The sequence below is a fragment of the Typopeltis vanoorti genome, chromosome 6 (assembly GCF_054136105.1).
Source record: "Typopeltis vanoorti isolate ZY-2024b chromosome 6, IOZ_Tvanoo_1.0, whole genome shotgun sequence".
Classification (NCBI taxonomy): Eukaryota; Metazoa; Arthropoda; class Arachnida; order Uropygi; family Thelyphonidae; genus Typopeltis; species Typopeltis vanoorti.
The window spans coordinates 128,013,828-128,030,813 of NC_143554.1; the positions used below are offsets into that span (position 1 = coordinate 128,013,828).

The window sequence follows — 16,986 nt, forward strand, 5'->3', positions numbered from 1 at the left end:
TCGCACTGAAATTGATATGGAACTGCATTATATTGTCATCAATTTTTTGTGAGTTAACATGGACAAATGTACCACTGCATTTCATGTATACTAATGCCAGGAGTATCAGGAACAAGAAGGAAGAATTTTCGGCCTTCGTTGGCTCTTCCTGGCCATAGGTTATTGGCATTAGTGAAACATGGCTGACAGAAGATGATATAGTTAGTGGGATAGAATGTGCAGGGTATAGTTGTGTTCAGGAGGGACAGAGAGAATAAAATGGCGGGAGGAGCATTATTGATGATAGCTGATGAACTGCAGCCAAGGAGAATAGAAGTTGTATTGCAGGATAGTGAAAAGAGTTCATTTGAGACTATTCGGTGTGAGATTGAGACTAACGGAACAAAATGTACAGTTGGGTGCTGCTATAGACCAGGTGATGGTGGAGATAGTATGCATAGACAAATTGATGAAATGAGTGGAAGGAGGGTAATTATTATGGGGGATTTCAACTATGGTAACATTGATTGGAAGGAACTGGATTTTATTCAGTTACTAAGGGATAACTATCTGAGGCAGCATGTAATGGAAAATACTAGGGATTCGAGAGTGCTTGACTTAGTAATAGCATCTGAGAATTTGATAATGAATATGATCATGTTGCCACCTATTGATAAGAGTGATCATAAGGTCTTCAACTGGGAGGTGGCTAAATGTGTGAAATTTTCGATTAAGACAGGGCACATGTGGAATTACCATGCTGGCAAGTATGACAAGCTTAAGAGATTGCTTGGTTCAGTGCCATGGCATGTAAAACTGCTAGGGCTGGATGTTGATAGGGCATGGGAAGAGGTCAAGAAGCATTTTCAGGAGGTTATGGCTGATTGTATACCTAGAGTCCGAATAGTAAATCACGCAGGGGTTAAATGGATGATTAACACCATTAAACTTGAGTTGCAAAAAAAGAAACAACTGTGGAAGGAATTTAAGGAGAAAGGTGACCTGCAGGCACATGACTGGTACAAAGCGCAGGCCAAAAGAGTAACGAGTGTGGTAAGAAAAGCAAAAGCAGATTAAGAAAGGAAATTAGCCATGCAAGCTAAAGAGAATCCCAAACAGTTCTTTCACTATGCTGCAAGTAAAAGAAAAACTGTACACGGCAGAATGATTTTAAGGACTGCCGATGGTAGGGAGGTCACTGAATCAGTTGATATAGTGGAATTAATGAGTGAGCACTTTGCAAGAGTATATCATCCAGGTGGTTCCTTCATTGAAAGAATGAAGGAACCATCAGTTTATATGGGAATTGTGGTGAATGAAATGGAGGTGAATAGTCTATTACAGAACCTTAATGTGAATACATCTGTGGGATTGCATGGTATACCAGGTAATACCACGGGTCTTACGTGAAGCGGCTAAAGAATTGTCAGTGCCCTTGACCATATTGTTTAATCTGAGTCTCAGGTCTGGTTTAGTCACAAAGGGGTGGAAAGAGGGGAAAATAGTTCCACTGCATAAAGGAGGATCCAAGACTACTGCTGCAAATTACCAACCGATCAGTATATCAAGAGTCATTGTCAAGGTCTTGGAGAAAGTAGTCAAGGGAAAAATACAGGAATGGATTGATGAAAATGAGATAATGTATGGGGGACAGCATGGTTTTGCAAAGGGTAGATCATGCCTCAGTAACTTGCTCAGGTTTTATAACACAGTGATGGCTGAACTCGATAAGGGTAATGAGTTTACAGTGATACTGCTGGACCTGGCTAAGGCTTTTGACAGGATACCACATGGAATTCTAATCTGTAAACTGCAACATATGGGAATGGATATAGGATTGGTGAGATGGATAGGAGAGCGGTTGATGGAGAGATAACAGAGAGTAGTTTACTCAGGAATAGAGTCCAAAAGACGGCCTGTGACTAGTGGTGTGCCGCAGGGTTCTGTTCTTGGACCAATGCTGTTTAATTTGTTCATTAACGATATAGGGAAGGAACTGAGAGGAACGGTTCATTTGCTCGCTGATGATGCAAAGTTGAGTAGGGCAATAGTGAATGCAGAAGATGTCAAAATTTTGCAGGATGATTTGGATAGATTGGAGGTCTGGGCTAAGGAGAATGGATGTCAATTTAATGTGGCAAAATGTAAGGTTATGAATTTTGGGGTGAAAAGATTAGCAGCAGTATATCACATTGGTGGAACTGTACTCTAGGAGATTGATGAGGCCAGGGACTTGGGAGTATTAGTAGATAGGGAGTTGAAGTTTAGGGGGCACATTGCAAAAGTGGCTAAATCAGCTCATCAAATCACTTGGATGCTGAAGAATACTTTGACGAGCAGAGATAAGCAAGTTATTGTTCCTCTGTATCAAGTGATATGACCCCCTTCTAGACTACTGTGCCCAGATCTGGTCACCTAGGTTTCTTCTTGATGGTCAGGAGGTTGAGAAGATCCAGAGGAGAGTGACCAAGATTATAGCAGGTCTATGGAATGAACCTTATGAAAACAGGTTGAAGATTTGTGAATTGCAAAAATTGGTTGATAGGCAGAAAAGAGGAGATATGATTGAGACATTCAAATTGCTGAAGGGTTTCTATAGGATTACTTCAGAGGATATTTTTGAGAACAGGACTGGTGGTGGTGGGAGGACTAGGGGACATCCATGGAAGCTGGGCAAGAGTGTGGTTAATAAGGGTGTTAGAGCTGGGTTTTTTACTTTTAGAGTGATGAATGAGTGGAATGAGCTGCCAGAGTCTGTCGTGGGTGCTATGACAGTGAATAAGTTCAAGGAAAAGTATGATAGATACTGTGTGAATGTCAAATAGTTGTGATGGATATGATGTTTAGGGCCTCCGTCGATGAGCCTAAGGACTCCTTGGAGTCACCCATAATAATAATAATAATATGCAAAAAAAAGAACCTCATAAAAACTAAAAAACCTGTATACTAGTTTCCAGTAATGAAGTCAAAAAATGGATTTACATGGTTTATATAATACTGTTGACTATGTGTACTATATAATATATAGTACATGTAGTCTTTTGTTTAAATGTCAATCTAATCTTGTCAACCTACCAATTAAGATAAAAGAATCAAAAGTCAGAGACCAAATAAGATAAAATAAATCACAGACACAAACTGGAAACATAAGATGACAAAACTTCATAAATTTATTTTCAGCACTATTATCTATAATGGTCCAAGCATGAAAACCTCAGTATTTAGATATTTCAAGAAATAAATCACAATTTATCTTTAAGCTCAACAAGAATAATTATACACATATCCATTAACAAAAAATGTTTTTAATCCAACCGAATAAGCTTCACTTCGTAATAAAAAATTTCTCTTGAATTACAGAGAACATACTTTATTAATAAGGTAAAAAATTTTCGGGTAACTTGTTAATTCACTCTCTTTTCTTGTTTCCTAAAGAAACAAGAAAATTTTAACATCTCAAACCTAATGAGCTATGAGCTTTGTAAATTTGCATTAGTGCATATCCCAAAGAGCATTTTGGAAGAGCTGTCAAGTAAGAAAAAATACTCACCTAACAAATAGCATATGACTGATAGTTCTGCTCAAAAAATCTCTACCAGAAAGTGGCAATATACAATTCATACATCATATAAGTTAGCAACTAAAAAGCCATTTAAAATAATAATGTCCTGTGGACAATCAACTTGGTGTAATAAATTGTTTACCATATTCAATTTGAATAAAAACTTTCCTTCATTCTAGAGCAGTGTTTCCAAAGTGTGGTAAGTGTATCCCATAGGTATGCAAAAGGTCTTAGGCGATACGAGGCACTTTGTTTTTTTTTTTGGAATTTTGATGTTTTTTTTTTTTTTTTTTCCCCACCATTATAAGAGAGTGGTCTGAAAAGTTCTCAGCCTCGACCATAGATGGCAACACTATCAGCAAGATTTTTTTTTTTTCCTAAGTTGTTACATCTGTCAAAATTGCAAGTCATTCTATCATGTAGTTTGTTTTATACAGCTGTCTGAAGCAAAAGTGTTGTCTATATCCCTTGAAATGGATAAAATTGAGTATCGTGCAGTTATAAGATTCTTTGTAAAAGAAGAAGTTTAACACCAAAAGAAATTCATTCGAAGTTCATAAAAGTTTATGGGCACTCTTCTCCTTCGTTTTTGACAATTAAGAAATGGGCTGCCGAGTTTAAACATGGCTGTACCAGCCTTAAAGATGATCCAAGTGAAGAGCGTCCAAGAAGTGTAACAACACCAGAAATCATTGATCAAGTGTATGATATGTTATTGGATGACTGGCGAGTCAAGATGCATGAAATTGCTGAGACTATGGGCATTTCAAAACAATGTGTACGATATATTTTGCATGAAGAATTGCAAATGAAAAAGCTTTGTGCAAGATGGGTGCCACGCTTGCTCACAGCAAATCAAAAATACACTCGCATAAAAATCTCTGAACAGTGATTGGAGCATTTTAACAAGAATAAAACTGATTTTGTGCATCGATTTATTACTATGGATGAGACTTGGATTCACTATTACATACCAGAATCCAAACAGCAGTTCAAAACAGTGGACAGAAGCCAGTTGTTCAGTGCTAAAAAAGACAAAGTCGGCACCATCAGCAGGAAAGGTCATGGCATGAGTGTTTTGGGATGCTAAAAGGCATTTTGTTTATTAATTATCTTGAAAAGGGTAAAACAATAAACGGGGAATATTATTCCAATCTTTTAACCAGATTAGGCGAAAAATTCTTGAGAAAAGACCCGGTTTGCAGAAGAAAAAAATTATCTTTCATCAGAACATGCACCTGCCCACAAAGGTGTTTTGGCAATGAGAAAATGCCAAAATGCACTTGATTGTTGGAACACCCACCTTATTCCCCAGATTTGGCTCCCTTTGACTTCTATCTCTTTCCAAAATTAAAACTCTTCCTCACTGGTCAGTGTTTTTCTTTGAATCAAGAGGTGATTGCAGTTATAGAGGGGCATTTTATAGATCTTACTGAGAACCACTACAGGGACGGGATAACGGCACTGGAGTATCCCTGGAATAAATGTATTAATCTTAACTGAGATTATGTTGAAAAATAATGTTGAAATTATTAATTCGTTTTTTCATTGTTAGGCCAAGAACCTCGTTTCCTGTTGATGTATTGTAACAGATAAGTGCAAGTCTATTATATAGTTAATTTTTTTTTTCAGTAACTAAAAAATTGAAAGAATACACAGACAAAACTTCTCTTGATAAGTATTTACTGACTGACCTTCAATTAGGGTGGCATCTGGGAGATGGCACAATTACAATCCAACCAAGTAGTTCAAAATAACTGCACTAAAGCGTAAATACAAATAGTTCAGACCATGCAAAATTCAGTGCTAAATTTCCGAATAATTTGTATCTTAAATTGTAATAGGCCTCAGTAATTGTTTTGCCATTTGTGCGCATATCTGTATATGTTTAATTGGTTCTGTGTCGTCAGTTGTGAAGAATGTATAGATTACATGAGTAAAGTTGGGTTTTCTGTGCTTGTGGACTTAAAAAAAAAAATTTTTTTTTTTTTGTCATACCACTGTTGTAGGGCTAAAAATAACAAATACAGAACCAGATTTGGCCAGACTCACATCTTCCCAGAAATAATTTATTTCATTAAACTTTTTTTTTTTTTTGAGAACAGGAATCAAACCTTGAGGAAAACCCTGATCGATTCAGCCAGAGAGCCATGTGGTGAGGTTGTCTGCAAGGATAAAAAAATCAGAACTCCCTGGTGGACACAGGAAGTTAAAGAGGCAGTGAAGGAAAAGAAGAAAGCATATCAAAAGTTCCTCAAATAAGTCAGCTTGTGCTCTTAGAGAATATAGAGACAAATGCAAGAATGCTAAACACTGTGTACAACTAGCTAAAAAAAAAGTCATCGGAGGACTTTCGCAAGAACATAGAAAATAAATATCAAGAAGGTGGTAAGATATTCTGGAGATTGTTGAAGAAGCTTAGAAATGGAGGAGAGAGTGCTGTAAAAGGAGTTAGAGATGATAAAGGTGACATGAAAATTGGAGAAAAAGATATCCTTGAAGTATGGAGTAATTACTTTGAAAAACTGCTAAATGAAACAAGCAGTGATGACAGCACAGTGGTAAAAAACACTGACCAGGCATGCAGTCAGGAATACATATCCATACTTGAAGTAGAAAAAGCCATCAAAGGCTTGAAATGTGGAAAGGCAGCAGGAGTAGATGATATTCGACCAGAAATGCTGAAGTATGGTGGTATAAGAGTCTTACAGTGGCTGCAGTGCATAGTTCAGAAAGCCTGGACAGAGGGACGAATTCCTGATGATTGGAGTAGAGCTCTCATAGTACCCATATATAAAAAGGGAAATAAAACTGAGTGTGAGAATTACAGAGGTATTTCCCTACTGAGTGTTCCTGGCAAGATCTATGCAAGTATACTTGAGAAACGGTTGAGAAGAATTGTGGAAGAAAAGCTTGGTGAAGAACAAGCTGGATTCAGGCCAAACAGAGGCTGTCAGGATCAGATCTTCACTTTACGACAAATAGTCGAGAAAGCATGGGAATATAACAAAGATCTGTATTTAAGTTTTGTCGATTTGGAAAAGGCATATGACAAGGTGCCAAGAGAGAAGCTATTCAATACGCTGCAGTTATATGGTATCAATGGGGTATTATATCAAGCAATACTTAGTCTTTATTTGAGTTGTAAGTCAGCAGTTAGAATTGAAGGAAGTGCAGGAAGATGGTTTAATGTTTGGTGTGAGACAAGGATGTACATTATCCCCTCTGTTATTCATTATCTATATGGATCACATTATGAAGTGGTATTAAACATGATATCAAAATTGGAGATGTTAATGTCAGCTCTTTGCTTTGTGCGGATGATGTTATACTTCTATATAAATCCGCTACAAGTCTGCAAGATTCTCTGACTAAATTGAATAGCTGTTGTAATAGATATGGTATGAAGGTCAGCAATAAAAAGACAAAGACAATGAAAATAGGCAGAATCATTGAAAATGTCAACTGTGTTGTGAATGGAGAACCTGTGGAACAAGTAAAACATTTCAGCTACTTAGGCACGATTTTTACTGAAGATGGTAAATTAAATATAGAAATAGACAACAGAATCAGCAAAGTTGGTATGGTGGGAAGTCAATTGAATAAATTCATATAGAATAAGAGAGAAATTAGTCGGAACGCTAAATTAGCTGTATACAAGACAGTGTTCAAACCAATTTTAACTTATGGATCTGAGAGCTGGGTCAGAAGTAAAACACTTGACCAAAGACTAGCGACCGCAGATATGAGAGTCCTGAGAAAGATTATAGGCGTGAACAGATGAAATCAATGGCAATATCATATTTAAAACAAGGATATTAGGAAAGAACATGACATTGTCAGCATCCAGGAATGCATTAGCAGAGCTAATCTCAGGTGGTATGGTCACTTAAACAGAATGGGCGAGGAAAGATTAGCAAAACAAGTGTTCTCTGCCAGGTTGACAGCAAAACGACCCAGAGGAAGACCAAGATATAGGTGGATTGATTTGGTAAAAAGTGCCTTAGACAATAGAAATATAAGATCTGATAATGTTGGAGTCTTGACAAGTAACAGACTGATTTGGAGGAAAATTGTAGATAGGAAGTTAGTAATGATGTAATTTTTTTCATGTAGTACTATCATATCCTGTACACCCCCCTTGAGGGTACATGGCAGAAATTTGATGATGAACTTTTTTTTTTTTGTATTAATAAAAATTTAAATTTGATAATATTTTGTTCCTACTATGTATGTATATTGGATTCAAATAATTAAAAAATGCACTTAATAACTGAAAAAAACTGTTTCACATTTGCAATATTTCTGTTTTTTGCATCTGAATGAAATAACTCCTAAAATTGCCTTTACCTGAGAGGGGGATATGCTGGTATCACTAAAATTTTAAATATTAAAAGAACGAAATGGATACTGACAGTTTGGGAAACACTGTTCTAGAGCAATGATCTTTAACTCAAAATCCTCAATATTAGTAATGTTCTAAGTTATATTAGAACATTGTTGGTTTATACTGATTTTAGCACACACCTGCTACTAAGTCTGCAATGTTCTTAATGTTTTATTAGGTTAAAAAAAAAAAACTAAAAAAATTGTGATTTACATCCCTATTTACACTACTTGCTTGAGAGAAACTGTCAAAGCGGGCCGTTTCCTTAAGGAAGATTAATGTTTCTTACCCAACATTTTTTTTTTTTTAATGTTCCAAGTGCAACACTTAATTTTTAAAGATTTTGCACAATGGTTAAAAAATATGTACATGAGAGCTCTTATTTGAATAGGTTATAATTAAACATTGGTCACATTAATATATTCTTACCTTTGAAACCTGAAATGCATCGGGTCGAACTTCTGGTGTTGGATTAAGAAGCATTTTCACGTGATCATGAGCCTCTGAAGGAAGACAATCAAAGGTGGCTGAAGGTAACTGATGAAGCTGTATATTTATATTAAAAAAAATATATATATATAAATTTCATTTATACTAAATTTACAATGAATTAACAATAATTATTAGAAAGACAGGAAATAATTTGTTAAAAGTGTATAGATATGCAAACTATTTCTTAAAAATCAACAGAAAAAAGTTTTTCTATAATATATACATAATCATTTCCTCTTGTAAATTTGAATATAAACTAAGAGTGCTTCTTAATGGTTTAAGACATGTTTTTTTGCCTACTGAACTGTTCGGCAATTTAAAAAGTTCAATACAAAAACAAAATATAATAAATCAAGCATAAAATTTAAGGCATGTTTCAGAATAAACTGAAATTACTGCTGATGGATTTAGGAAGATATTTATTGAGTGTCATGTAGGAGGAGGAGATCTTGATTAAAATATTATGAAAAGATAAGTAATTCACATTTAAAAAAAAGTGATATTGTTTATAAATTGTGTTATGCTTAGTTTAAATGTAAATTTAGCTTGATTTAGTGTCAGACTTATATATATCCTGGTTAATGCATACCGGGCATTTCATAAATGGAAAACTGCTACTGAATCAGAGAAGTATGGAGGATGGAGATGTATGTGAGCACTGAGGTAAGTGAGTGTGATAATGATCAAAAAATTGCTGAATATAATTCTTGAAATAGCAAATCTAAATGGGATAGTCAATACAAAATGTAAAGGTGGTTGGAGACAAAGACCTTCTGCACTTTTTTGTATACCAGTTAATACCAGACTAACTGTTCATTCAGAACAAAGAAAACAGTTTTTGACATTCATTAATTCTTCTTCTTGCAGATAAGCTCATACGTTGGTTAGACATAGCTTCTATTTTTTTTTTTAGGAAATGAAAACGTAAACTAGATTATTAACCATAAAAACTTTAATAACTACCTATATTTCAGCAATGTTATATTGCCATCTTTAGGGATCACAAAATGATGATATGTGCAAGTAGGCACTCACACTAAGCAAATGAGGCTGAAAAAAAGGCAACTGAAGTTGGTCCAAGAGTGTCCTAAACGGTGCCCCCTACTGAGTTGTGGGCTGACGATCTTAGAATATATGCTTCCGAAATTTGGGGCAGTCTCATGCAGCCAAATATGTTGAGGTCTGGAAAGTTTTTCAGAGCTGAGGCTGATTCAAGGAATAGTCTTTTGTACTTATACTTGATGGCGTGTAATAAAGTGGCCTTCTTCCAGTGTATTGGTCAGTGTCCAGTGCACGGTCAGTAAGTCCTGAGTGGCTATATTGGTGGAACTGGATTTAGACTTTGTGTCTGATATCGGCTGTCCTGCATGTTTGGCCATAGTAGGACAGTTTGCACCTGGTATACTCCAGGTCAGTCTATGTTAAGTGGCTGGTCTTTGGTGGAATGGATGAGAGATGCCAATTTCTTATGTTTTGTAACGGGTTGTGAGGTCATATTTCCTTAGGATTTTTGTTAATTTTTTGGATGTACCCTGGATATATGGAATGGTGATAGATTTAGAATAATCTCTACTTTAAAGGGTGGGAGGTTACCTGGTTTTAATATTTTTGAGGGATTGTAGCCATTGGCTAGGAAGGTGTTAAGAATATGGTCAAGAATAGGGCATTTATCTAAACTGATTAATTTTGCCTTGTTATATAGGATTTTTATAATCCCATACTGTTAGGAAGGGGGGGGGGGATAACTATTGGTGAATGTACCTGTATGTGTAGGTTTTCTGTAAATGCAGAGAAAGCCAGGGATCCATCAGGCTGGCGTGTAATCAGAGTGTCTAGGAAAGGGAGACTGCTGTTACTTTCCTTTTCCAAGTTAAACTGGGTTCTGAAATGTTGATTGTTTAAGTATATTGTGAAATTGTGGAGTGTATCCAGTCCATGCGGCCAAATGAAGAATACATTATTCATGTAGTATAGCCAGACAGTGGCTTTATGTGGGATAGAGTTTAATGCTTTTTCTTCAAAGGTCTCCATAAAGAAGTTGATCAGGAGTAGAGAGTGGTGAACCCATAGCAGTCCTCTATATCTGTTTATAGAATTTTCTTTGCCAAATGAAATAATCTGAGTTCATGGTGAACAGAAATAGGGCTGAGATATTAGGAGGACATACGGCTTGGATGAGTTCTAAGGTATCTTTGAGTAGGACATTGGTGAATAAGGAGGAGATATCAAAATGGACCATTATGTCAGCGTGTGTTAGAGTGTGATTTTTTTCTATACTGGCTTTAAAATGCGCAGAATTTTTTTTATGTGTGAAGGTGTGTTACAAGTATATTGTGTGAGCACTTTGGCTAAATGTTTGGCTAATTTGTATGTGAGGGAATCAATGCCATCTACAATGGGACATAATTGTACATTTTGCTTATGGATTTTTGGTAGTCCATATGTCTGGTGTAGTGGTGGGGGAGTCTAGAATTTAGGACTCTAAGACTGACTTCTGTTGCCTTTCTTCAGCCTCATTTTTGATTAGTGTAAGTGCCTGTGTGCACATATCATTGTTTCATGATCCCTGAAGATGGGAAAGTAACATTGCTGAATAATTAATAATCTAGTTTATCTTGTCATTTCCTAAAAAATTAGAAGCTACATTAATTATTTTTGGGCAAATGTTGTTGGCATTAATGAGATGGGGGAATGACAGAAAATGATTTTGTTGCTGGGAGAGAATGTGAGAAGGCATACTATTTTCAGGGAGGAACAGGAATGGGTGGAAGTGTTAAACTCTGAGTGAGAAAATTTACATAAAAATTAAATCTCATTCAGAGTTTACCAAGTAAACCATTCCCCAAAGTCAGAGTTGTTAATCAGAGGCGATGCTAAAAGATATTTTACTAATGTATACGCAAACTCTGTAAATATTCACTTAAACTTGTATTTGTAAATTGTAACTTATTTGATAAATTTTTGTATTTTAAGTATTTGCCATTGGAACTAGACACTAGTTCCAATGGCAAATAAACATCGAGGCACGTACGATGAATATTGCAAGTCATGCTCATGATGAGTGAAGTGTCCGCCAGTTGCATCGGTAGCGCTGAACATCGAGCGAAGCTACTATTCCGACCGCCAGAGTACTATTTGGCACTGGTGACCTACTGTACGAGTGCAGATTTGAGGAATGAATAGGCCCAATGAGAAAAATAGTGGGAGTTATAAAAGGTAAGGACTTGTCCTGGAACACACTCAGATTTTTCTCCCCAGTGTCTTGCCATAGATGACCAACAGATGTTCGCAGTCCAGAGCTCTCGGCTCTCACCACTTAGTTCGAAGTGCGTAGGACCTGACCTTCATGAGCTGTGTTCGAATGATGACTAAGTCCGGGTAAAGAAGTGTCCGTGGAATGTTAGATAAATTCCTGAGATATGCAGTTAGGCACTTTTGAATTCCTCGAAGGTATGCATCTCTGCCATTATCTAAATAGGCATTACGCAATGGAACCTGATTATGCTGTGTAGACCAGAATGCTGTAGCAGACAAGGAACCCAGAAAGCAGTTCAAGGTCACTCGATCTACTTCCGAGGAAACACCCTGCATAATCTATGTTTTCAAATCTCGAAAAGTATAAGATGTCGTGTCCAGTAAGAGAGTTTCATTTCCATTTTGTATCAGTCTTAGTTGAGGAATGATTTGTATAGATTACGTAGATATTTGTGAAGGTATGTCAGGATATTACTTTGTTCCAAGGGAATGTGTCTAGAGCCAAGAAGTATTCATTAGATAAAGTGATTGTCTACTGATAAAAGAATTTCCCAAAGGGGAGCATGTGTTTTTTCTTTAATATAATGTACGGCCCATGTGAACATACCATAAAGGGGGAATGAAAGGACTTGTTCTTTATGAACGTGCTATTCACTGTAGAATAATTGTTCTAAGTTAGGTGCATTAGATTTTGATTTTGCTACTTGTGAAGGTGCATTGAAGCAATAAGGACTCCTTAAGAGTACCTAAATATTGAACATTGTTGTTCCAAGGGAACGTGTACTTGTAAGGTTGAATGACCGATGAATGGATTGTATTATGCAAAATAATGGACTTCTCTACAAATGATGACTCTTTAAATTAAGTTCTTTATAGAGGATAAAGGACATTCTTGTCTAATCATATGCATTGAAATATTGTATTTGTGTATTGTATTGCTTTTAATTATGTTAACTCACAATTGAGAAGGATAATATGAAATACCTTGAATTGTTCTAGATAAGTTGATAGATTCATTAGGTCTAAATGAGTGAAAGTCCTTTTTGCAAATTGTTTATAACTTGTAGTGTGCTTAGTTAAATATAATAAATGTCATTTGTTTTATACACAATCAAATGCTTGCTTGAATTCTCTTTACTGCACCGCTCATAAAGCAAATGAATCTCAGCGGGAAACCCTTAAATAGAGATAAGAACTAAGTGATTACGGCCACCACTGTTTGAGGAAGGAATTAGAAGTTATTCAGGGACTCTGTTGTTGTGCTTACTGACTGAATATTCTTTGATGTTATGTTACATATCATCTAGGCACGGAGTGGAGCAGGAGACAAACAAAATTTCTCTGTGCTGACAAGGGAATAATTAGTTGGTGAGAATCAGAAGGTTACATTTCTTATTAGGTTAATTCCTTGCTAAGGTCTGTTAAGTATAACAACACTTGTAAATACATTGACTGCCTAAGAACTGCATCGACCATAAATTAAGAGTGAGTAGTGAAATATTTAATGACTCTAAGGAACGCCACAAAGGGTTATATCAATTATATTTAATAGAAAAACATTGTCTAAACATTCAAGAGACAAGAAGGATATGACTGATGATGGCAGACAATTTGCAGCCTAAAAGAGAAGTTAAGCAGAAAATTAAAGAAAAAAGGAATTACATTTAAGGCTTTTCTGGTACAAGACAGAGGCAACAAGGACAAAACAGTTCTACATGGCAAATAAGCACAATGAACTTATTTGCCATGTGTAATTATTATGGGAGAACTTCAACTATCAGGACACAGACTGGAATGAGAAAAGGACATATAAACAAAAGGAAATGAAATTATGCAGCTACCAAGAAAAAAATACTTGAGGTAGCATGTCAGTAAAGGACATCAGGGAGTTTGAGAGTGTTGAATTTGTCTGTAACCAGTGTGATCACATTGCACACCAACCAGGAAAAGTGATCATGCAATCTTGATCGAGGAGGTGGCTAAATATTTTCAGTTAAGAAGGCATATATCTGGAATCACAGAGCTGGTAATTATAACAAACAGACCATTTGAAGTAGACCATGGCAAAAGAAACTGCAAGGGAAGGAAGTAGTATTGGGATACATACCTAAAGTTAAGAGGATAAATCAGGTAGGAATTAAATGAATGAGTAGTAACATTAGGAACCATAAAAAACAAAGGCTGTGGAGGGAGCGTAAAGAGCAACACACACACACACACACACACACACACACACACACACACACACACACACAGAGAGAGAGAGAGAGCAAGGCGAACAGCATGGTACCAAAGGCAAAATCAGAATACAAGAAGAAATCAGTTGAACAAGCCAAAGGAAATTCCAAAGAGTCCGTTCATTATGTGGCAAATAAAAGGAAGACTATCTTGACTGATCGTTTTGCAAGGGTGTATCATTTAATCAGAGAAGTTTTAATAAGAGATGTGACTGGGGCTGAAGATGAACTAGAGGTACATGAGATATTACAGAATCTCGAAGTGAATACAGCTATGAGATTAGAGGATATCGAGCTGAGAGCTGAAGATGAACTAGAGATGCATGGGATGTTACAGAAGCTTAATGTGAATATGAGCTTATTAGAGAATATTGAGTTCATATATTACAAAAATGTGTTAAGAAAATGCCACCTCGTCTGACTAGACTAATTTATGACTCAGCTCAGCTTTTTCCATACTCCCTTGGAGTATGGAAAAAAAGGAAAAATGGTTCTGATGCATAAAGAAGAATCAAGATAAAGTTAGCAAATGACAGAACGATCATTTCAGGAGTGAAAGTCAACATTCTAGAGAAGGTGCAAAATTCAGGAATGAGTAGAGAGGAATATAGCACGCACTATGGGGGGGAGACAGTTCATAAAGTAGGTCAGTAACATGCTAAACTTTTTTTTATAATGAAATGACAGCTGAACTGAATAAAGAGAATGGTTACACAGTGTAAGTTACTACTGGACTTTGTGATGTCATTTAACAGGTGCTGAAATTAAGGCTGCATATTGCAAAGTAGCTGAAATAAATCATGGTATTATCTGGTTATGTTATTGAAGAACACACCAGCAAACTGCATGCTTGGTTGGCCAAATGGTTAACATACACAACTCTCCAAATTGGCTGAGGATTCAAATCTCACCATATGTATGGATATTTGTAACTGTCTTTAGGCAAGAGATGATGATATAGGATGATTTCATCATCCAGCATGAGATTACAGCTGGGAAATCTGAAGGCCTGCCAACAGTACTGATGTATTATAGGCATGCAACACTTTTGTAGGTGGTCAACATATAAAAACATGGAAGTTAAGAAGGTTATGGTATCTTCTTATAAGAGGCTTAGATATAGACATCAGAACTGCTGTGCACAGAAGAGGTCACTGGGTGTTTTTTTTGGAGATGAGAAGGTTAGTGGAGAGGATACATAGACAAGCGACCGAGAAGAAAATGACAGAAGATTTGTGGTTAGTTTACAGGCAGAAAAAAAGGTGAACAGAAATGAATAGGTTACTATAAAGGCTTCTGATAGGGCTGAACTGAGATCATTGTTCAGTATATAACTGGAAAAGAAAAAAAGTGATCATTTCCTGGAAATGACACAATGTGGTATTAGCAAAGGAATGAGGACTTATTTTTTGCTTGGAGCATGACTAAATGAATTCAAAGAGATTGAAGTATGAAAGTATTATTTGTGTGAGTGATGATTAGTGAAATGTTTAGGACATTCAGCAAGTCTTCTGATTCCATGGAGATGACCATGCAGTTTCACTTACATAACAATATGTAAGTGAGAAAGAGGGGATCCCAAACATACACAAATAGTGGTGCAAGGAATGCTTCTCAAATGAAAAACAAACAATAAGGCTAAGAATAAGTTTGCTACAAAGCAAGTAATCATGAATTAGCAGTAAAAATTAAACTGAGTTATAGAAGGCAGAACATTTGAAACTATCTGGTACAAGACCGAGTACAGACAGAAAAGAAGATTTATGATTGTATTGCTGTTGTATTTCAAGTCATCTTTTTCATGACCCCTGAAAAAACCAACAGGAAAAAATATATATAATGTTGCTGTTAAAGGCACGAGATGCAAGGATGATGTAGATTGACTGCAGTAACAAATCAAGAGAGGAGCAGTGTAACGCTAATGATATCAGATGATTGAAGTCCATTCAAGGTAGACAGCTATGATTTGTAATATTAGCAACTGTTTTCCATGTAGCAGTGAGTTGGAAGCTATTTGGTGTAAGTCTAACTAGATCAAATACATGGACTGTTGCTACATACCCAGTGGATTAAATGCTAATGACAATGGATTGTATTGCCAAATAAACATAATGGTTAATAATCCAGGGTGGCTTTAATTACACTGGCCAACAAAAAAAAAATTTTTTTTCTGCTGATTATGATCTGACACTTGTTTTTTACTAATTTGGGTGCGCTGATTTCAAATATCAAACCCATTTTCCTCTATCACATCGGGTTTTTCCTCTATGGCATTTTCTTTTTGCAAATTTGTAAGTTTTTAATAGTTTTAAGGAGGCAGTACTATTTAGAGGATGTATTAGGTCGGTTATCGGCCTCTCTCGCATTCAAAGCGCCAGTACGTGCTGTTGCAGGTTCTTACACATTTATTTGTTTACTAACAAGCGAGAGCGGTAAGCGCTCCCGATTCTGATCTGCACACCGCTTTGAATAATAGGCTATATCTTCGGGAATTTTTCGAATTTCTTGATAAAAAGTTAGGAACAGATTTTTAAAAGTCCATACTTTCAGAAAATAATATTAAAAAATCGATTTTTTTGATCCTCTAAATAGTACTGCCTCCTTAAAACTATTAAAAACTTACAAATTTGCAAAAAGAAAATGCCATAGAGGAAAAACCCGACATGAAAGAGGAAAATGGGTTTGATATTTGAAATCAGCGCACCCAAATTAGTAAAAAACAAGTCTCATATAAAAGCCAGCAAAAATTGTGTTGGACTGTGTTATCTGAATATTGATTGGGTAACAATGAAATCTCATGGAAAGAATGAAGTTGAATTTATTGAGCTGTTGCATGACAACTTCCCTAAGCAGCATGTGACAGAAGGAACTCCAAGTCAAAAATATTAGACCTGATGGTTAAAACCCTCATCAAATCCAGCAGATAATTGACTCCTATGTTACAGCACCTTCGCAATGGCAAAATTGCATGAATTGAGGTTCAAACTGGTTCCACATCTACCGTATTCTCCAGACTTGGCCCAATGTGACTACTTCATGTTTCCAAACTTAAAAATTCAACGTGGGAAAACATT

General features: G+C 36.2%; 1 protein-coding gene across 2 annotated transcripts in view; it reads right to left on the reverse strand.

Moving 5' to 3' along the window:
* Positions 1 to 16,986, reverse strand: part of LOC150105927 (SCY1-like protein 2) — a 304,184-nt gene that overhangs the window by 184,002 nt on the left and 103,196 nt on the right. For both annotated transcript variants that reach the window (XM_090393688.1, XM_090393689.1), the window contains one exon: positions 8,358 to 8,474. In XM_090393688.1, the coding sequence (XP_090249814.1) occupies positions 8,358 to 8,474 (117 nt within the window). The remainder of the gene's footprint in view (positions 1 to 8,357; positions 8,475 to 16,986) is intronic.